The 22,897-nt window shown below is 37.4% G+C and overlaps 3 protein-coding genes across 4 annotated transcripts; 2 read left to right on the top strand and 1 right to left on the bottom strand.

Moving 5' to 3' along the window:
• Nucleotides 1-656: 656 nt before the first annotated feature.
• LOC145889071 (claudin-7-like) lies at nt 657-2,446 on the top strand. The gene is made up of 4 exons (XM_082979955.1): nt 657-749; nt 927-1,029; nt 1,513-1,639; nt 2,341-2,446. The coding sequence occupies exons 1-4, from the start codon at nt 657-659 to the stop codon at nt 2,444-2,446; spliced, it is 429 nt and encodes a 142-aa protein (XP_082836081.1).
• Nucleotides 2,447-3,808: 1,362 nt separating this feature from the next.
• On the top strand, nt 3,809-14,309 carry LOC145889070 (uncharacterized). Its single transcript, XM_082979954.1, has 8 exons — nt 3,809-3,826; nt 3,893-4,062; nt 4,118-4,980; nt 5,616-5,774; nt 6,324-6,437; nt 9,184-9,294; nt 9,385-9,495; nt 13,162-14,309. The coding sequence occupies exons 1-8, from the start codon at nt 3,809-3,811 to the stop codon at nt 13,920-13,922; spliced, it is 2,307 nt and encodes a 768-aa protein (XP_082836080.1). The 3' UTR covers nt 13,923-14,309.
• A 251-nt stretch (nt 14,310-14,560) lies between these two features.
• On the bottom strand, nt 14,561-20,354 carry LOC145889850 (spermatogenesis-defective protein 39 homolog). Of its 2 annotated transcripts, XM_082980894.1 has the most exons (15): nt 20,073-20,354; nt 19,707-19,864; nt 19,198-19,317; nt 19,065-19,118; nt 18,374-18,519; nt 17,856-18,092; nt 17,589-17,730; nt 17,390-17,525; nt 16,807-17,020; nt 16,155-16,380; nt 15,930-16,027; nt 15,742-15,865; nt 15,588-15,677; nt 15,299-15,406; nt 14,561-14,938 (listed from the first exon to the last, which is right to left on the bottom strand). In XM_082980894.1, the coding sequence occupies exons 6-15, from the start codon at nt 18,023-18,025 to the stop codon at nt 14,894-14,896; spliced, it is 1,353 nt and encodes a 450-aa protein (XP_082837020.1). In that variant the 5' UTR covers nt 18,026-18,092; nt 18,374-18,519; nt 19,065-19,118; nt 19,198-19,317; nt 19,707-19,864; nt 20,073-20,354; the 3' UTR covers nt 14,561-14,893. The 2 variants fall into 2 exon arrangements, with proteins under 2 accessions (XP_082837020.1, XP_082837021.1); XM_082980895.1 differs by lacking the exons at nt 18,374-18,519; nt 19,065-19,118; nt 19,198-19,317; nt 19,707-19,864; nt 20,073-20,354 and having other exon boundaries at nt 17,585-17,730; nt 17,856-17,990.
• Nucleotides 20,355-22,897: the final 2,543 nt, after the last annotated feature.

Genomic DNA, 22,897 nt, shown 5'->3' with positions numbered 1-22,897 from the left:
ATATTCAGCTATAGGCTTTCTTTACTCTAGCAGCAACAACAACTTAATATTAAATAAAGTAGATTTTATGAGTTTTTAATTCTTTCTTAAAAGGTTTAGGGCAGTAAGGCTCTTCACGATTAACAATAAGATATATAAAGGCACAATATTTAATGGTGAAGTGGAAATGTTAATATTTCTCGTCAGTGATGTTATGATGAATATGTTCAACTTTAATCGCGCAACCAAACTTTGTTTGAATTCTAACAATTTTTAGAAAATATTTTTACCATTAGCACGGAAAGGTTTAAGATTAGGTTAAAATCTGTCAGCTTTGTTGTTTAACATAAATATATTTCACTTCAAAAATCATCGTCAGTGTCGGAATAAACATTTTTGTTCTAAATATTCATAGTGTTGTGTATTTTTTCGCAAAACCCGTAGGATACTTACCAACAACGACAGTGTCTTAATGCGCAACCATTACAATGCTGACTAGGCCAACATATAAACAGTATTAAAATGGTGCCACAAATTGTAAAAATTCATTGTTCAGAGTCACGTATCTGAAATATTTTGCTGAAATTATTTGCTTTATATCGGATTTCATATTAACATCTGGGTCTCTCAGAAAACGGCAAATGGTTGTAGTGCAGTATATTGCCTGGATGGGTTTAATGGTTGGGTTCGCTCTTTCCTGTGCTGCAGTGTTTACTCCATATTGGGCAAAAATAAATCCAGAAGACGCCGCCAAGGACACCATAGTAAGGGTAAGTCCCTTGACTGCATGACTACAGTTGTTGATTTTCTTACAGAGTGAAAGTTAACACTTTTGACGTAAAAACTGTTCTATTTGTATATGTTTGTGAAGGGTTTAAAAGAACAATGCTTGGGTAAGGTTTTGTGTTACTTAGCTGCAATCAATCGAATAATTACATTTTCCACAGTACGAAGGATTGTGGATTAAGTGCCAGACTTTTTCCACAGGCAACTGGGATTGTGACGATTACAGCAGGTTTTACCTTGAACTTCCCCTCCAACTAAAAGGAGGTCAGAACACAAATCCCGTACCTGCAGTTTTATGTTAAGGACAAATTGTTGAAAGTTTTTTGGGTTCTGGACATTTCACCTAAACTAAGTCACAACAAGATGCTAACATTAGAAAAACTATAAAAACGAATTAATTTTATCTAAAGATTTTTATGTTACGCTACTCATAAGGAAACCATCATCTACATTATTAAGTCTTAAATCATGGTAACACTCTTTCTTCCTAATTACTGTGTATAGCATGAGTCGTTATAAAACTTTCGTATCTATTTTTTTGTTAATTTCACGAAGAACGTAAGTGAAAAAGCTTTAATCTTTTATTTCAGCTCGTGGTTTTGGGATTGTTTCTCTAATTTTTTCCATACTTTCGTTGATAATTCCCGGATTGAACTTCTGCCCAATTGGGCATTTGTTGAAGGTAAACTCCCAAAACACATTTACAAAGTAGCAAACTTATTACAACTAACTAATTCCCGAAAATAGCTTTGATTTCTGCTGGAATATGTGGAATCATATCTGGAATTGCGATGTTGGTGGCAGCTTCTTGGTATGCCAGCAAAGTCGACGCCAGAAACTCTGCAGCAAATGCTGAACCGTTTGAGATACTCAGGTGAATTCCCTTCCCTGATTTGATGTTTTTACCGCGCTCTTTGGACATGTATTTTCGAAACGATTCTCGCACGACCTCATGCGGCATACAAATATTAAAATTATTCACAGAAGGTTGCGCGCGAGAGTTTTGATTTGCACGATCTAAACGCATCTTGTTTGTTGTTACGAATACCTTTGTCATTAAAAGATAGGTCACTGCTCTCAATTAAACCATTTACTTACACTGAAGACTCCTAAACGTAAATGGTCAGATCGCAAACGGCATGCTGTTCTTGAGATTTTTAGATGTTTATAAATTTAAACACGTTTTTTAGTCAATAAAAACAACCAAACCTCACATGTAAACATTTGCTTCATATGGATTGGATTGAGATGTTTCAATTCGTCCCACTTCCGGCCAATCCGATTCGTTTCTGGTCGCACATATAAACGGGCTTAATGCAAAATTACGATATAGAAATCAGGTTGTATTTAATATATTTAAATCCCAAATATTTAATACAAAAAAGCGGGTCCTGGCGTGGACTAAAGGTGTCTCGATATTTGTTTTTTTTGCTGAACAAAACTGTCCCTGAAAATCTCCAGTTTTTAGGGAAATCATAGGATTTTTGTATTTTCAGTAATACTCTAGTGTTAAGAGATTTGAAAGGACGATATTTTAAATACAAGGCAGCTGAACTCTCTGTCCTTCGTTCGCAGGTGGATTTACGGTGAAAGTTTGTTCCTGGGTTGGGTTGGCGGAGCTCTATCTCTTGTATCAGGAGGAATCGCCATTTGTTCAACTTGTGGATGTTCAATATTCTGATGATTATAGATACGGTGAACCACCGTGCAAAGCGGCTGCTATTAACGAGGCTTTTGTGTAATTTGTAAAGACTCAGTATATGAAGAGAGTCGTCACATTATATTCATGCTTTTATGCAGAAAAACGCTTGTGAATTCGTGGCATTACTGCACTGATATTGCGAACAATAAGGACATGGTTTAGGTTAACATTGTTTCAATGTCAATTACTGTTTATTATGTGAAAGGAAAGAATTTTAAAGACTGCTCGCCCTTTATGCACGCAGCCCCGCAAACAAACCTAAAACTCAATCCAGTTATAAATGTCACCTTGCGTCGCCTTTACCAATGCTCCCATTGCATGTTACAGATTTTTGGAGACTTGTAATTGTTGCCTTGTTTATCTGTCACATATCTCGTAAATATACTACCCGTATTAAACCTGTTTGTAAAATAATTTCGGTTAGCTCTGTTGAAGAGCATTGCAATAAGGAAACGGAAGCATATTTAGATTATTTCATTAAAGCTTGAATTTCAAGAGACAATAGCAAAGTTTAAAGGTGGGCGTAATTTATTCTTTTATCTGGGGAAGTTACGTCATATTAACATAAGATTGAAAGCAACTTTGAGAACAAATGACATCCGACAACGATCAGACATTGTGAAAGTTTCACCCCGCCCCCAAATCTGGCCCTCCAGGTGTTGAAATAAGTTATTATCGCTCAAGAGAAATGTTCGTACTGCAGTCCCATTGTATAAGTTAAATACTCGTTTGTGTTTGCTTTGCAGTTTTAACATCGTATCAACTGTATAGCGCAAACACTCCATGTTTACTTTATATAGGCACATCCCATGGTGCACCCCCATTGGTCCACCTGATAATATTTTCTTTTCTAAAAAAGCATTTTCTGGTTCGTGAGCTGAATAGTGTTTCTACCATCACAACAAACAAATTGACGGAGAAATTATCGCACACAAATCATGGTTAGATTTCATGATGAACGCCGGTATTTACTCGCCCAAAACTGTTTTGTCTCCAAAATGACTGCCAAGAAATCGTTTACTGTTCTGTCAAAACCGAAAGTTAATTTAGGTGTTTTTACTATCTAGAGCCTACAAAGGCAGTCAAGTCATTGGCGACCGATTTTATCGACCTGGAAACCAAGACCCGATGCGCTCACTTTGAAAATCCTCTGTTTTACGATGTTTGACAATTGCTTTGTCGACGAGGATTCGTCAATATATGAGGGCAGAAAACCTACCTGCAAATTCGGTTTATTGCTCTACAGTTCAATGGAATTTTCAGCCAAACTTAAGATAGACACATTTTTTCAAGACGAAAGCATCCACTTTGGAGATTGGAAAGTAGTAATTGCACCCTGGGATGTCTTCAGAAGAACAGGTGTGTTAATAATCCTCTTTTAATCCACCAATGCTCAACGAATTTAAGTTAACTTGTTTGCTGTAGTACCGTTCAATCAACGCTGGGGACATTCGATGTGATCCAATCAAGTTTATTGCTGGAACTGGTGGATTTGGAGATGTCTTGATTGGGTATCACATTCGTTTGGAACGATTTGTTGCAGTAAAAGTCATTAAAGCTGGCGGACCTCAAGACGAGGAGATGTTCAAACAAATGTAAGTGCGGCCTATTTTACCCTGAGCTTGCAATTTAAAAACAACATTCACGCAGATTCTGGGAGGAATTGGAAAATCTGCACAAACTAGGAGATCATGACAACATAGTTCGTGTCTACGGTTGGACCAAATGGCCCTTTGCCATCGGGATCGTCATGGAGTTTTGCGAATGTGGAAACTTGCTTCAGTTATTACTGAATCATTCCATTTTATTGGGATTTCCTTTACGTGTCCAGCTTTTACACGATGCTGCAAAAGGTCTCAAAGCTTGCCACGGTTTACCTCTGAAGAGAATGGTTCACGGAGACGTCAAGCCAGAGAATGGCTTGCTGACTAAATGGCTGCGCCTCAAACTATGCGACTTTGGAAGTGCTGAACTCGCAACAACCACAGGCTCGATGACTGTGGATTCTTCGGCAAGAAGCAAGAAGGAAAGACCTCAATACACTGCGATGTACACGGCACCTGAAAAACTTAGAGACCTCACCATGAAACCCACTAAAGAACTTGATGCTTACGCTTTCGGTGTAATGGTGTTTACCTTTGTCGTGCGTGCATTGCCATATCCGACTGGCAACCGTAAAGCTTTACTGGATTCCATCAAGGAAGGAACAAGACCAGATTGTTCCATAATAAAGCAATATATAAGGCCTCATCTCAATTACAGCGACAGAGTAATCGTTAAAAACCTCGAGCAACTGATGAAGCAGTGTTGGGATCAAGATCCATCTAAACGACCAACGATGATCGAAATCTGTGAGAGATTGCAGCAACTTCTCGACCAGCAAAACCCAGAAGTGATCGAGCAACAAGTGGAAGATGTTGTCAGACAGATGGACATCAAAGATCCCTTTCCTATCAACCTTGATCGATTGGTTCCACTTGATTGCTATTCTACAAGACAGGAAAGATTTTTAGGTTGGTTTCGATAGTTTACAAATTGTCGCTTAAGATTGATGGAATATGACTTTTAACTGTCAAAGCCACCTCAGGTCATGATTGCCAATTGAGCGCATTTTTCACACAATTTGTCGTGTGGTCTTGGGTGTTCCAGCTTTTTTAAGGCCCTTGCGCTATAGGGGTAGTTGGTAGTGCTTTAGAAATTCAAAACTTGATTATAGATTCATTAAATTTGTGCAAAGCGCAAACGCTGTTTCTTCCTTATTTGAAACACTACAAACTGAACATATATTACGTCATAATCGTATTGCAATGACGATTGTGATCAAAATAATGAATTTTTAGCGATCTTGCTCAGAGTGAGATAAGTGCAGGCAACCGTAGACATGAAATGACCATCGGTGTAACTAATTATTTATTAACTTGACTAACATTAGGCGCATTTGTACGCGTTGTATTGCTGAAATTTGCGCTTTTGTGTAAAATATCTGGCAACAAAACTTTCGTTTGTCATCCCTGTTTCGTCGTTTGAAATTGATGTTTTTAGTCGATAAGTGAGAAGTAAGTCTTTGTGAAACTTTTTGCCAGAAAAGTATAAAGTATCTGTCAGACATGTACATTCCTACATTGTATTTTTTTATTTTTTGACACAGTTACCGCCGATACCCGTACATCGACAAATTATGACATCAGAGAAGATCGTTCATTCTCCCACAACCAACCACTTCCTGATGACGTCATTCGACGTCCATCAAGTACTGGGTTAGGTTCTGAAGGTCATCTTAGTAGCCAGGAGCAGCAACTTTTAGAAGGTAGACCTTCAACACGGTTGTGGTATGAGTTTGTTAAACATGATTAATGTGAGACCAAAGTATCCATATCAATGGAGGATTTAAAAGAAAGGATTTCTTTGAATCATTGCATCTTAACTAGGGGTGCACATTAAGCTAGGAGGGAAATTCTCAAGATTCTCCCGAAAAGTAGTATTTTTCCTACACAATTATGGGATTGGTGGGTGATATTTGTGGATAATGGAATGCCGTTTTTGGGTCCAAGGAGTGTACATAACACTGAACAAAATACGGCAAAAATCACTATACATGTATCACCTTTTAAAAGATAATGCAGTTTGTTTGTTGTTTCACCAATTGGCAAAGTTTATATATACTTACTTTCCTTTGCAGCTCTGTAATAATGATCTGGGCCAGATAGTGCACTGTGCAAAATCTGTACATTTTTTAACCTGCACCACACTAAAGTAATAATGTTTTTCCTTTAACAACAATTTCAGGATGCAATATTTATAGCCTGGTGAAAAATCTGGACCCTGAAAGGTAAATAAGTTTGTATTTTGGTCACAGATTCCAATCCAAACTCTGATGCAGGGAACCGATCCCAAGCACTTGGTGATGTCACCCGAACTCATTCATCCTCTGATTCCACTCAAGGTCAAGTTTTATCTGAGCAGAAAGCAGGTAATATTGGAAACTTGTATAGTTTTAAGTTTACCATTAGATAGAGCATCTGATGGGACAGCACTGCAACCAAACTCGAGGGTCAAACAGTTAGTGAAGTTGTGGTCAGATACAACATGTCATAGTTTTGTATTGTTGTGTTGAGGCTGTACAAAAATTGAATGTTTTGTTAATGCCTGCTATGCAGGTAATACCCATCTGCTGTCATAGATAGGCAGTACATAACAAAACAATCGGTGATGCAGTAAGGTCAAATTTTGGGTTGAATGAGCGTGGACGTGCATGTTGTTTACCTCTTTAATCAGCTGGTTATTTGGTGCTGGGTGTTGTCAAAATGTTGAAATAGCATCAAAATGTTTGAGGGGATGTAATCACAGAAGTAAACTTTAATTTGCCATTTTATGTTTTTGCACTCAGCCAGGTCCAAATTACATGCGGGATAGTTGCTTAAAGCATCCCCAGGGGGCATTTCGTCACCTCATGAGGCTGCAAAAATGTAGGCTGGTTTTGTGGAAAATAAATCAGAAAAACCTCCATCTACAATTCAGGGTTGGCCCCAACCCTTCTCTATGCAATAACGTCATAGCATCATAGTAAAGTTGCTTTGGCCCCCTTAGCCAGTCTGCAGGGTATAGCAGCTGCATGTGTGTGAGGTTTTTTTTCACTTTTTTTTGTTTGCACTCCAATTTTTTCGCTGCACATGGAAATTTTTTGGGATGCTAATGTCTAAAACTAAAATAATTAACTGAAGTACCAAAGGTGTTTTATCGTTTATGTTGCATGTAGGCTTGGGGGTCGTGCCCATGCAGAAAGATTTAGTTGGGTTGGGATCCCGAACGATGATGCCATTAAACTTTCAACACCACCTTCCAGTTAAATATTGTTGTTTGATAAAGACTCGAAGTAAAAATTTTTACTTTAAACGACTTATACTGGCACCAACGTCTTCCAACCACTTTTACCACCAGCATGTACGGCAAAAAAAATTGGCAACTACATGTGAATAGGAAAATCATTCAATCTTCTAAAAAATAAAACTAGTAAGATCGATGTGAATGTTGCAAGATTAGCGTGACCGATATGTTAGGCTTAATTAATTTATTATAGTAATTCAATTTATAGACTTGCAGATAACAATAGCGTTGGTCTGTTCATAGTACTGTATACCGGTAACTTAACATTCATTCACGCCGCCCGTGTCGAACAGTGGCGTCGCGTGTCGAACAGTGGCGTCGCGTGTCGAACACTTAGAATGGTGAAAAAGGTATAAATCGACACCCTGCTCCTATCTATTATGGTTCAGTGCAAGGTCCATCTCTCCTTGACACAACAGCACCAAAATTGGTTGCTGAATAATTACCTAAACAACCCCCCAGGGCTGTTTATGGCCCCCTGTTGGTCACAAGATTTTCCAGGAGGCAAATCATTGCTATGTACTGTCCCATCCAGGTGCAATAATTTTTTTTTACTTTTAAGAATATTAGGTCCCTATATGGGTAAGAAGACCCAGCAATGATTCTGGTAACCTGCACTGGAACAGTCATAAGTTGCATAATTGCTGAGGGCCTTGAAAACAGGATTTCTTTGATTTAATTGCCATATAAGTCCTTAAAACTGTCACCCTAATCACCATGTGCTTTTTGTTTGCGATAGGTTGTAAACATGCTTCTATAGTATTGTTTTGGGGATTTGTTGCAGGCCGCATCTCTGTATTTCTATGGAAAAGACTTTCCCGGTTGGGAATTGCCCTTCTCGAACTCCTGCGTAACAGAGTAAAATTGTGTGTAACAATGCAATGGGTCATGCATGGGCGCCAGTGTTTTGGTTGAATGAGCGCAGATGAACAGGCTGTTGCCAGGGCGATTTTCAGCGTGTTTGGGGCAGTTTTAGTTTGTTTTTCAGGGCTATTAGTCAGGCAGTAAATTGGTAGAGGGTGCTGTTGTACATGTAGCTGAAAAACTACCCAAATATTGAGGTTGATTTTGTGAAAAAATGAATCAGAGAAAGTATGTTCAATTTGTGATTTTCTGTTAGTGCGGACCCTTGGCAAGGAATTGTGGCCAAATTTATAATCAAAATAACTACTTAAACTGCTCCCCCGGGGGCATTTTGACCCTCTGTTGGCCATTATTTTGGTCAAAAAAGCAGAAAAAAGTGTAGGTTTGTTTTGTGAAAAAATGAATCAGAGAAAGTTACCTCCATTTGCGATTAAGTGAAGCCACCAACCCTCCTCTACACAATTCATGAAGAATTAGATGTCTTGTAATTGTCTTGGGGCCCCACCGGGGCTGTTTGTACACCCCCTAGGACTGACAATTTAGCAGTTAGCCTTTGCAAAACCCCCCAATGTGCTGTCTTAATGCAGCTGCAATCAATTTTTTTTCTGATCAGCAATAGTAGTCCCCCTTCATGAGTCATCAGACCCGGCGATTGTTTTTGGCAAAGAAGAGAAACTGTAACCAGGTGCACAATAACAAATGACTTCTAAAACTCAATTTTTAGGATTTAATTGAGAGATGCGGCCTGCACAATGCATCAACATATTTTCAAAATTGTTACAAAGTAACAAACATATGGCGTCAGTATTTAGAGGTTGCTACAGACCCCTGACAACACTCTATTAACCCCCAGGGGCCTGTGGACCCCTAGCTAAGGATCATTAGTATTGTTACAGCAGCAATGTAGTAAAGATATAGGCCAGATACTGTAGTAAAATCTTTCAATCTTTTAACTATTTTGATTACAGACTCCAATCCAAACTCTGATGCAGGAAACCGATCCCAAGCACTTGATGTTACTCCTAGTCAAACAACTTCTGTATCCACCCAAGGTCAAGTGGTATCTGAACGTGAAGCAGGTAATATTGAAAAAATATATCTGGACAATTATATTTATGACAAGTTTTAATCATTTTTGATGTCACCTGATAGATTTTATTTTTTTGTAGAACAAATTCAAAGTACGGAGGAGCGTCCAACTACTTCTCATGACGAAACATACAGTCGTCCACCAAGTGGAGAAACAGAAAATGCAACACAGGAAACAATGCAACAAACAGGTAACTTAATGTGTGTTGCATTATTTACTAAGCTAAACTTTTACATTCAGAAAGTTTATTGCTGACTTTGGTATTGTTCATAAATAACGCATGTGTTCATGATTCGGAAAATAACTTTAAATGTTCTTTAAAACCTTTGCAAAACAGTGGGAATAGTTTGTTGTAAAGCAAGGTTTTATTCAACATCAAAAATAATTGAACAAACAATCCTGGTCACTAATTTGTAGGTGAACAACATAGGGTCATGGACCAGAGGAATGTTAGTTGACAAAAAAAATCGCCAGTTGACAAAAGTTTGAACGCGGGTTACTCGGCCGCCTTACGAGGTAGCGACTTACTTTTTTCACACAAAAATAGATCACAGGCTGAACTTTAAAAAAAATTACACTCATATTCAAATATGAATATGATATGTTTGCTATGTCATAAACATTGTAAACATCGATTCCCGCTGAAATCCTTAAGGGCAGATATTCTTTGGCGTCCATACTATCTAAAAATATTAAACTTGTTCGCGAGAAAAAAACGCGCACCTCAATTTTGAAGAATATTAACCATACCCCCCATATTTTCCAACGTTTTGCGCTCCCCGTGAAAGGTAACAGAAAAAACTCCCAGTTAACAAAACTTTGGCCGCGTGAAACTCGCGATTCGCAACACAAACATCAGCATTATCCACGTTATCTTCACCTACTTCACCCTCGTCGCTTACACAGGGGGGATTTATGTCGACAAGACTACGCTCAACATTGGATTGATGTTCAAAGATTTCGTCAGTTATTACTTCGCCATTAATATTGTACTCGGTTTTAGCATCAACATTACAGTCGCCAAACAAATCGAGACAACATTTTGTTTGTCCTTTATGTTTTGTCCAGAAGTATTTTAGTTTTCGAATTCTGTTATCCCGTTTTTTTAGACATGTCTTCGGCAAAAAAATGCTTTATCAAAACATGCCATGAAGAGGGTGTGCGAGGATCAAATAAAGTGTACGTGGATAATGCTGACACAAACATGTCTACTGTTAGGTTACCTCGAGCTTGTCCTTTTGCGCACTTCGAAAGTGGGGCGGGTTTTCTCCTTCAAAACTCTCGTACTCTCTCGATGGCGACACGACCTTTGGGTGCTTTCCCTCCTCGATCTCTCGCTAGACTTCTTGGATGTGGAATCGGTGTTCTTGCGCACTTCATCAACGGCGATGGCGAGCCGGTCTTCTTGGCGCTGGGACTCTTCTTCCTCTTCGTGCACTTCTTCAATGGGGAGCTGGTCTTCTCGATGTCCTTGGTGGTTGGGTTGGTTTCCTCGGTGTTCTCGGGTGTTGGGCTGGTCTGGAACTCCTCGCTGTTCGAGTATCCCCACCCCCTCCTCCTCCTCTTGTTTCAACCATCCATCCGGACTCCGATGCTTCCGTTACTTTCCGTTGTGGTCTTGTGCGCAGTTTGGTGGACGACCGCAGGTCTTGTTGGTTGGAATCCAGTACTCCTCCTCCTCCCCATATTTGAGCGCCCTTTCCTGAACAACATCAAGAAATGTTGGCTTGATTTCACCGATTCCATCCGTTCAATGAATTTCTAGTGCAAAATATTGTTGTTGATTGAATAGTTTTGTTGGTAAAAACATTTGTACTCGCCGATAGTGGGCTCGGCTTCATCTTTGTTCCCGCATTTAATTCGGGGAAATCCTGGATAGCCTTAACCACCACCTTCCGAGATTGGACAATCCTTTTCGCGTGTGTCAGCAGAAGCGGTAGAAAGTTCCTGTATTGCATGCCAGATGGTACCACCAGGCATGCTTAAAGCTGCAAAATCAAAAGAAAAAGATTTAGATGGTTTTACCTCATAAGGCGAAACGTATTTCCGAGCATTGCTGTCGGAAATATACAGCAACCGCTTCCGGCTGCTTTTGACGGGAACCCGCCACATCGTCTGCTTCCCAGATACTCCAACCCTATACTTCTCCACTCTTGTAGGCTGCAAAATAAAGTAAACGCAATTAAATTTACATATATTAACAATAAACAATGCTCGAAAAAGAGTTCTTACCTTTTTGGCTGGGTACAAACATTCAACTAGTTCTGAATAATCGATTTCTCCACAGCTTGTTTCGTAACAATGTATGTCGTAGCTTCGTCAATTTATGCCGATCAGAAAACACGCCGCCCGATCTTGAGCCTCGCACACCCCGATCTCTCTGCCCGCCGCGCGGCCTTGAGCCTCGCTGATTCCGATCACTCGGCTCGCCGACTTATCAGATTCCCCCCGCCTAATAGGGTCCAGCGTAAAAATAATGTTGCGAAAACAACTGATGAGCAACATTCCTTTGTGGCAAACAACTCCAAAACGTAAAATCCCATTAAAACTTCATTAAATCCGAAAAAATATTTGAACGAATTTTGAAAATATGGGGGGTATGGTTAATATTCTTTAAATTTGAGAAGGTGCGCGTTTTTTCTCACGAAAATGTTTAATATTTTTAGATAGTATGGACGCCAAAGAATATCTGCCCTTAAGGATTTCAGCGGGAATCGATGTTTACTTATGGTTATGACATAGCAAACATTTCATAATCATATTCAAATATGAATGTATTTTTTTTATTTTGTTGCAAAGTTCAGTCTGTGTTTTTTGTTGCAAAGTTCAGTCTGTAATCTATTTTTGTGTGGAAAAGGGAGGTCGCTACCTCGTACGGCGGCCGAGTATCCCGCGTTCAAACTTTTGTCATCTGGCGATTTTTTTTTGTCAACTAACATCCCTCTGATGGTTATGTTGATTAATTTTTTGTACTTAAAGGTTATGAGAACTGGGTGGGAATTAAGTCATTCTGATTCACTTGGTGAAAAATTCCAATTTTATAACCACTGTTTGAAAAAGGCACCAGTTACAACCAAAGATACGCTAGTCGACAAAACTTTAAACGCACAAAACTCTGCCGTTACTCGTAAAGGAATTTGTGTAAGCTTTGCAATAGTAGAAGAATTGTTTTCCCCGCGTACACTGTGCTAAAGTTATAAGTAAAAGATTGATTTTTTTGTACGGTCATAATAATTGTTCGGTCGTTAAAACATATAGCTCCCACAAAATCCGCACAAGTTTTGTATCGCTGTATGAGATTTTTAAGGGCTTTCCAACGGTGGTAGAGTTGCCTTTTCTGTCAACCTATGCAAAACAAGTTATAGCTGATTTATGGCAATGCACATTAATATCCGGTAATAGGAAATTTTTTTTATGTTCATAAATTTTGTGTCAATCTATGCATCTTGCAAAAAAATTATCGAAATCCCACGAGTAACGGCAGAGTTGTGTGCGTTTGAAGTTTTGTCGACCAGCGTCTCGTTGGTCAGTTGAAACGTTAAAAGTACAGGCATCAGTAAAAAAAATTGTCAAGTTTATTTCGGCGATATACACAAATTAGTTTTCTGTGCAGTGACATATTTTTGTTTCATTTTGGAGTAACAAAAGTCACAAATAAAATGAATAATTTTTTTCTGTTTTTTTTTGCAAAACCAAAGCCTAAAAATCCCCATTTATAAAAAATTATCTGTTGGTGCTCTTTAGCGCCACCAACCCATTTTCCGCGAGAATTTACACTTTGAAATGAACGTCAGGGTACGGATAAGCAAGATGTCGGGTTTATTTAAATCAAAAATCAATTTATATTTTATTTCAGATAAAAAAATCGATTCAAATTCCCTGATAAAAATTTACGTGAATTTGTTGAAAAACAAAAAATATTCTGAAGCAAATGAAACAAGAAACCAACTTTCAAGGTCACTTGAAGGTCTTGGGGCAACTGCAAAAGATTTGGAAACAACTGGAGATAAAAAGAGAGAAGAGGGAAAATGTTTGGAATCGATTTTATTTTATGAACTTGAAGGTGAATTTTATTCAAGGCATCACGATGACGTGAGAGGGGTGGAAGGTGTGAGGGATTGTGTTCTGGGTTTGAGTCGGACATGCGATGATTTGATGAAAACATCGGATTCGAATCAAAAACTTGAAAACAAACGAATAATTCGTGGTCATGTGATCCCACTGATGAAAACGATGAGACTCAAAATACAAAATATTAAAAACGTGGAAGAAGGATTCAGATGTTTAAGTGAAGCGTGGTGTTTGCTCTGGATTGAATTGAGTCAACTTTTAATCGGAGATTATTCGTCGAGTGAATCAACAATTAAACTTGGAATTGAAATGATGAGGAAACAGTTTGGTGAAAACTCAGCAAAGCATGAAGTGTTCGGAGATTTGTTAAACAACCTTGGTGGTGTTTGCATGGAAACAAATCGACTGAATGAAAGCGTGGATTTGTATCAAAAATCAATCCAAGCTTACAGAATGGCAACAGACATAACTGAAGAGGAAAGAAAGGAGTTGATTGAAATAAATGAAAACAATTTGCGAATAGTTGCAAAAAAGTTACAAAAGTAGGCATTATGACATCACAACTGCATAACAATCGAAAGTTGTGGCTTCTTGTTTGGTCAGTAAGCATAAAGCAGCAGTAATAATTATGAGTAAATGTTTTCCATAAAATGTACTGTGGAAACTTCGGATAAAATGTATTGGGAGTAAAATCAAACGCCATGTTATGTAGAAAAATGTTGCTTTTGTAAATATTATGGTTGTTGTCTTTTACCGATATTTAATTGTGAATGCAATAAAAGTAGATTTCAGAGAAGTTTTATGGTGAAGAACGAGGTTGTTGAGGACAAAAAAGTGATTTTGAAGACATTTGTATCAAAAGATATACAGAAAGCAGTTGCTCTAATCAGCCTGAGAGTGGATACAATGACTAAATGTGTAAGATCTATGAGTATTTTAGATTCAAGTTAACAACTAATGTATTTTGCGGGATAAAGTTAGTCTTTAAAAAACTCAGGGCACTGTTTAGTTATAAAAGTTTCAAGCAAAACAAAGATGCAAGTTTTAGTTTTGATATAAAGAACTAAATCCAGATTCTTGCAAACCAACCTTAATGTGTAGAAATTAAAAAACTTGTGTTGCAATTTACAACTGCGACTCATGCTTTTGGTGACAAGATAAATTTAGTGCTGATGACATCATGACTTGCTTCTTCATGACTTTTTAGTCAAGGGGTTGTGGATGTTAAGTAGGAAATACTTTTAAACATGGAGCACAAACAAGACTTCCTAACCTGTGCCTTCCCACTTGTTTCTAAGTTTTTTGTACATGGGCAACTGGTTTTGACGCATTTAGGGTAAACTTGCATTGCAGGTAAGTTACACACATAACCAAGATATACATTCAGATATTTTGTTGTCAAAGAAAGATTTAGTAATATTATAGATCACTTAATGTAAAGCACTGCACACATAATGTTATGGAGTAAAGTTCAAAATGCTGTTAAAGTCAACTTGGATGTGGATGAAACCGACAGATTAGAGATATCTTTGTAACAATATCAGTTTTTTCCATTTGAACTCCTGAAAAACAATAAAATACTTAACAGTAATAAAACTATCAAACAAAAACCTGACTGGTGTTATAAGGGCAAAAAAGCCATAATAGTGCACTGATGAGACCTGACAGGCTTTGACTGGTGTTGTTTGTGGATTAGTGTAATCTTGGGGTTACTATGTTTTGTTGTCAATTGAAACTTGTTTAACAGCAGCATGGTATTGATTCAAACTAGGGAACCTTACGTTAATTTACAGGCAATTATGGGTCTTGTCTTTAAATTCTGGACATTTGGACACTTTTTTGTCATTTTCCACAATCACAAATTTTAACAACGAAACTCAGGACATCTGGTTGCCTGGGAACCCTATGTTATGGCAACTCACCTGTGATCTTAACTGATTTGACAAATACTGCCTCATATGTTGGTTAGCTTGCGGGATTTTATCAAGATACAACATCAACTGCTGTCGATCACGTTGATAAACAAGAGTCTGTACAAAAAACTCAACTTTATAATTTATCTCAATTCAAATCCACTGTAGTGTGACAGTTGTAAAAATACATAATATGTAATAATATATATTTTTAGATAAATGGTTTACACAAGCAGCTAAGGCTCAATGCAATGGCACTAAAACCTAATGACTGATATGTTAGCTGATAAAGCCTTACATCAATTACAACTTTGTAGCATTTCAGTTTCATCACCATTTCCAATCTTTTATCGGATGTTTCAATTTCAGCGCAATATTTTGCAAGGGCCTTTAAACAAAACGTGGAAGAATATGAACAGGTTGCAAAATACAATGTAAAAAACACAACAGACATCATCTGGGGCATGATTTTTACTCAGAACATCGACCACTCGATCAAAACCAATAACAGCTTGCAGTCTTGCACTCCGAAACAATGAACGTGGAACTGTCAACAAAGTTTCTATATCACGCCATCTGCAAAATTGTAATTAGTTTAAACAAACATTAGAAATGTGTGTGTGTAACAGAAATACTTTGCCTTCTCATTCTGCACAAAGCTGCTATTGTCGTAAACATAAACTGTCTTTCACTGATTTTATGTTGATTGCGAATTGAAGTGGGACTACTTAAAAGACCCTGAAAAATAAAAATAATTTCTGGGTTTTTGTGCAGAGGTATAAATATACAATAAACAACAGATAATAATAAGATAAACATCAACATAAAACTTATCCAACCATTTTAATATTATTTTTACATTTACCTCTGCCTCTCCCGAATGATAATAACAACAATAAAACAAAGTGTCCACCACTGGTTTGTGGATAATTGCTTCTTTACAAGGGTGACTTTTAAACACCATGACTTGACCAGTTTTCTCAGCAGCGCTGTCAGCATCCTCCACAGCTGATTGTCGTTCCATCATCACGATTTGTTCAAATATTGCACTGGTTTCATTGGCAAGGCGAATGTCAGCATCAAAATAACATCTGAAAAATGAAGTTTGTTCGTAGCTTTCACATGATAACTGTGGGTTAAACATAAGTTTCAAAAAAACCAATGGATAATTTATATATTATTTCACTTAGTTAAAAAACAGCAGTTGGCAAAATCATCAACTAAAAATTATTACAAACTGGACCGGCCAATGGCTATAAAGTGAACATAGAGTGTTTGCACTATAGTTTTTAAACTAACCTATTTTGTCACTGAAAAGCAAAAACATTTGCACTAAAATGACATACATTTTACTGCAATCTGAACAGCATTCAAGAGCAACACTCATTTATACAAACCCCTGGTAAGATATTTGAAAGAACAAGTTGGTCAGATTCCATCTTTGGGTAAGAGTTTACCAATATCTGGGTTATGTTATGGGCACATTTATTGTAACTTTCTGTTTACAAGGAACTCACTTAATACAGTCTTTCAACCCCGATGCTCTAATTTCAGGAGTGGTTGTGGCAGTCGATGCAAGACATTGTTTATATTTCAATATTGCAGCTTCTTCAGTTCGACCAAGGGCACTTAATGTTTCGTGTAGTTCATCAACTTCACCAGCTTCTCGCAGATAAGCACAATAATGATCCACTGCCACTGGCCGACTCATCAGTTCTTTGCTAAATATATCTACAAACATGTAACATATTTTTTTGTCAGCAACCATGTAATTGTCAATGCAATATTTGCTATTAAAAGCATTATATAAGTTGCCTTGTATTATATTAAGTGAAGTTTAGTGCCCTCAAAATCTGTATCGTTCTTTGATAAAAATATCCAATATGTATATACCATATATTCAAGATAGCCACCATGTATAATCGTCACCACAATAAGAGTAATGATGTTTAAAACTAAATGTAAGTGGCCCTCAATTGTAAGATGTTTATTATTTTAAGTAATGTTTAGTGTCCATTTTTGTATCAGAATCGGTTTCCCTTATTGGTAGATAAATACATGAAGTTAAACATTTCCAGACATAATTAATCTAAAGCTTACCTCGTTTAAGTGTGTCTCGCATAAAAAGAGTTACTGCAACAATTGCATTGCCATCATGTCTATGAATTGCACTGTCCAAGAGCTTAGTTTTTTCATCTTTCGACTTGTATAGTTCAAGTACATAGGGGTTGCCAATCTGATTACAAACAATAATGGTTTAAACTAGGTACTGCTGGGTAGGCTTTGCAGTTTTACCCACCAATAAATGACGCAAAGTGTCAGACACTGAAGGAGCTGCAGCTCTATCTCGCTTTGCTTGCACAAGTTGGCGTCGAAGAGAGTTGATTTCTGTTTCAAGCTGAGCCATGTTTGTTGCGGATGGAACAGCTTTTTTGTCATAGCTGGAAACAGCTTAAGATGAAAAATGATGAAGTTGTTTTTTTCAATAAAATATTAACTGTATTTTTACGGACAGCAACTATAACATTATTATCTACATGTAGCTCTGTTTTCCAGGGCTGCCTACTAGCTTGTGGTTATTGTGACCAATGGATTCCTTCCTTCTGTGATGGTCACGGTTTGTTGAACATTGTTGGATTTTACTGATTCACTTTTTGTGGCAGGAGGTAAAGTTGCAGATAAAGGTTGAAATTGTTGTTTTTTTGGCATCGATGGCCGATGGGATCTGGCCGACATGGCTCGTGGTGGAGTTGCCTCAGCAACGTAACTCTTTTCACCATGACCATAAACACTTGCTTGATTTCTATAAAAACGACAAATGTAAAAATAATTGGACTTGCCAACAATCGACATAAAAAAAAAATTCTTTCTTAAACTCCAATATCACTTTAAGGTAGATGGAATCTAATTAGAAAAATAACCGTATTTTTTTACAATTCTGTAATCCATTCAAAAACAATCAACAAATTAAATAAAATATACAAAATGTCAATTTATCCGTGCCATCAAAGCTTGTCTAAAAAAAACTAGTACAAAATTGCAAACTTTTCAATCTTGGGTACCATTACATCAAAAGCATTTTACCTTTTATTGACAAGAGTTGCTGTTGAACCAACAAATTAAATTTTTTCGATGCTGTCTTCATTTTCATCGTCATCAGCGAAGTTGAATTGTTTTAATGAGGTTCGACTCCAGTATTCACCCGAGTCAACTTGCTGGGGAACTGTTGGCTAGAATAAAACACAAAATTTTATGTACACCCAATAATGTCCTGTGCGTTAGTCCTATAGTACTACTGTATATTAATATTGGGAAGTTCTCAAACGTTTTTTTTTCATTTTCTGTGTTAATGCAAACTACACTATTACAAATTAGCATTTTTTTGTGCAACGAATGCACTCATCCAACTTAATTACCTGCCAACAAACTGAAGCCATGATAAAAAAAACTTTAGTTTACTTCGTACTATTTTCCACAAATAATGAAATTAATTTAACACAGAAAGTAACAAGGAGTTTATCTGTAATGTTTGTAGGCCTAAATCTCCAATGTGCCAATATCGTTCGAAACCCGGGTAGTAAACGGTTGTTTGTAAACAATTTGCTGAGTTGATGCCTCTGCTTTAAAGTATGTATATTCCTCTACACAACCTCAAACTCTAAACACCAGTGAAAGACACAAGACTTCAAAGCTTGTTGTATATTCATATGTGTATCGGATATAATAAATAACTATCTATAAATTCTCCAGAACCCTGCAATTATACAAACCCAACCTGACAAGCGTCTCCAATTATGCTGTGCTGCTGTAACATTGGACGATGCTTGATCTATTGTGTAAAAAGTTTTTTGACATTAGTAATTAAAGTGTGCAATTATGCTTCACCAAATGCATGTTTCCAATATTACCTGCTTAAAGTTCGGAAACCACTTGACCTTGAAAGGAATCAGTGGATGAATGAGTTAGGGTGACATCACCAAGTGCTAGGGATCGGTTCCTTGCATCAGAGTTTGGATTGGATTCTTTGACTAAAATACAAAAATATTAAACTTTCAGGGTTCAGGTTTTCAAACAGGTTACTCTGCATATGATTAGTGAATGCTGAAATTGTTGTTGAAATAACAACATTATTAGTTTGGTTTAACACAGGTTAAAGTATTGACAGTGTTCGTGCAGTGCAGTATCTGGCCAATATCCTTACTACAGAGCAGCTGTAACAATAATGCAATGTGTTACCACCATTTATATCCTATAGTGGCACAAAAATAATCTGGGAATAGCTTTGCACGAACTGTATTCATGATACAGCAATCAAGTTTACAGAATCATTAACTATATCAGGTGAATGCAACCATTTGAAACTTTTCTGATCAGCATATACCACAAACTCATACAACATCCATGTTGTAATCCTAACCTTCCAAAACTTGTGGTTCCGGCGATTGCGATGACCTTCAGAATCTAACCCAGAAATTGATGGACGTTGAATGACGTTATCATGATGAGGTTCATTGTGGAAGGATGATCGACCTTCTCTGATGTCATAATGTGTCAATGTACGAGTATCGGTTGGAACTGTGCCAAAAAAATTGACATTAAAACAAGTATATCTGATACGATTAAACAATGAAATGTAGTATTGTATACTCCTCAGGTAGCAAATTAAACAAATATTTTGTTGTAACTTATTTCAAACAATTTATCAGTGTTTTGTTATTTATGACTAAAAGTACTTTTAGATTGGTTAACAACAAAGAGTAGCAAAGCATGTTTATGTTCGCACATATATCTGTGTTACATAGAATTCTGTGAGGATCAGGGTTTTCGACATGTGTCATGGGGCAGAGTTCTCCAACCTAATTTGCACTACAGACCAGTGTAAAGCAGTTAGTATTTTCATAGGCTGATCTTCATGGTGTAGCGAGTGAAGAATGATTGTCCTCTGGCTGGATAAGTGCACAACTGGTATTCCTAGGTGCGTGAATGTAAAGCATGTCGCACCCTAAAATCAATGCAAATAAATTTTCCCCTCTAGGGACCGGTTACAAATGCCTCACAGACCAGTACTGCCAAGCCTGCAAAAAAAACGAAAATTTACATTTAAGTGTAGAAGTAGCCTGGGATCAACGATAATGAGCTGCAGATAACTGGCTTTGATACGCGCTTTCACCGTGGCCATTAATTTCCCATCGCATGGAAAATAAATTATTCCGCAAAACTAATTTTAAAATGCAAGATTGTGCTTCTTTGCTTGTTCAAACGAAGAATGTTATTTAGTATAACTGATTCGTTTGTTACGTCACTTTCAAAACTACAATGCTCATTATCAAAAAGAGTGAAGCATGTAAAGGGTATTTCCCAATTTTAAACTCCTTTTAAAAGATATCAAACATGTCACATAAAGGATAATCGTATCAAAATATGTTTGTTAACCACAGGAGATTTTAGTATTCTATGGTTACACGCATTAAACACTCTGACGCTGAACAATTAAAGAATGTGGAAATGATCATAATATTTTTCCAGTATTTAAGAAAATGTTTTGACATCTGTCTTAAAGTGAAACACACATTTATTGACAATTATGTTTACCGTAGTGTAGTGCAACACTACAATCTGCAAACAACACACAAAAAACTTTAAACTGTGCGTATTGACTGTGCCCATTCATTTGTATGCGGAAGAAGAAATCCTGCAGTAGGAAGAGTTTGGAGATTTAGGAGATAAGTTACTTCATCAAGGTGACGTTGGAAGAAACCCTGACCTAGGAAGCAGAGATAGGAAAAAGGATTTTTAGAAAAAAATCCATCCAAAATATAATTAAATTTAATCCGCCCACGTTTGCAACTCTCATTTGCATATAAGTTTGCCGCTTGGTGTCGCACGAAAATCGAATATTAAAGGCGTAGTCCTTTCATTGATTGGAAATTTGAAAGTAATCTTCGGCTTTTGACGCGACTCTCGTGAGACCTCAGGTGGCACCCAAACTAGTTTATGACGTCACTACATTCACGAGACTCACTTTGTGAATTCGTTTGTAGAGTTTGTGTTTCCACTGGGGGAATATAATTCCCATCAAACATAACTTTATGGATGCAAGTTGATGCTAGTTTATTTAGGATGTGAAGATTGACATATTTTTTAAAGCCCTCTGACTTGAATTAAAATGCTTCAGTTAAACAAAAAATTGCAACCGGCGAAAATCAAACGTCTCTGTCATTGTTTAGCAGGTATATTTACGGTAAAAGTTTGTTCCTGGGATGGGTTGGTGGAGCTCTATCTCTTCTATCAGGAGGAATCGGCATTTGTTCAACTTGTGGATCGAGATCGGACGAATATTCTGATGATTATAGATACGGTGAACCACCGTGCAAAGCTGCTGCTATTAACGAGGCTCATGTGTAAATTGTAAGGACTCGGTGTATCATGAGAGCCGTGACATTTTATTCGGGTTTTTGTGCTTGTACACGCCATTATGTTTAAACTTTTCTGCACTGATTGCAAGGAATATTTGTCTAAACCCGACGACAACAATATTACTGGTATTTCGTTTCCATGGGTTTATTGACAGATTAGAATGCTTACTGAAACCCGTAACACGGGTTGTGTTGTTCGTGGAGGACATTAGCATTATTGTTTGTTATTCTGAGACAATTGAACCCTTTCTACACGTAACATGGGAATGTGAACAATGCAAAGGTGTCTGTAACATCACAGTGCCAGTTATTACAGCTAGCAAGCTTATAACGACGTGGTAGAACCCGCTGTTGCTTTCAGGAAATCAGAAATTTTTAAAACACCAAATGCTTTCTAATTTAAAGATCGTAATATTTGGAGAAATTTTTATTTTAATTGAACACGCACGCCACTGCAACAGACATGAAGTTTTGGCGTCTAACATACGCCTAGCAAAAATTAAGTGCAGTCACTTAAGATAAAAGTTAGGAGAAGTCCCTGTACTGAAATAAACATTTTTACCCGTGATACCGTTTCCGCTTTGGACTGCGAAGACATCTTGTATTGTAAAAAACCAAGGTTTCCATGTTGTGCGTAGCGATGACCTTGATGCGTTGTTTTGGGTTTCCAAGGTCGTCGCGTTACAATTTATACCTACAAAATGTGAGTTTTTTAAGGAGAGATAGAGACAAAAAACAATTTAAGTCCGGTTTCTGCGATTAAAATTTTTAAACAAAGGTACTGATCGTCGCGATAGAAGGTTTGTCGCAAGTATCGTGAAGTTATTCCAATGCGTCGCAAACTCAAAAGTCTGAGAACCAGTGCTGTGTAGGGTTAAACACCTTCTGTTCAACTCTTCGTGTTTTTGTAATACGATTAGAACGTAACAATGGGTAGCTTGTGATGTGATACAGACGCTTTGTGAGATTTCCTAACGAGCCCAACATCCTTGGCACCCCTGAACGTCCAAGGAAACAAAAGGTAATCTAACGAACAGCAGATGCGCCTTACAATTCTTGTCAGTGAGAGTAATGACTAAAAAGTTTTGTTAAAATAAAGTTACAAATAGTCTTTGCATTTTATCCAAATAGTTTCCTAATTTTTGAAATATATCTCCCGAATCTTGCATATTGTTTTTTAATCAATCCATGA

The sequence above is a fragment of the Ascidia mentula genome, chromosome 2 (assembly GCF_947561715.1).
Source record: "Ascidia mentula chromosome 2, kaAscMent1.1, whole genome shotgun sequence".
Taxonomy (NCBI): Eukaryota; Metazoa; Chordata; class Ascidiacea; order Phlebobranchia; family Ascidiidae; genus Ascidia; species Ascidia mentula.
The sequence above is the reverse complement of the archived record's forward strand: the minus strand, read 5'-3'. Positions and strand labels throughout refer to the sequence as shown.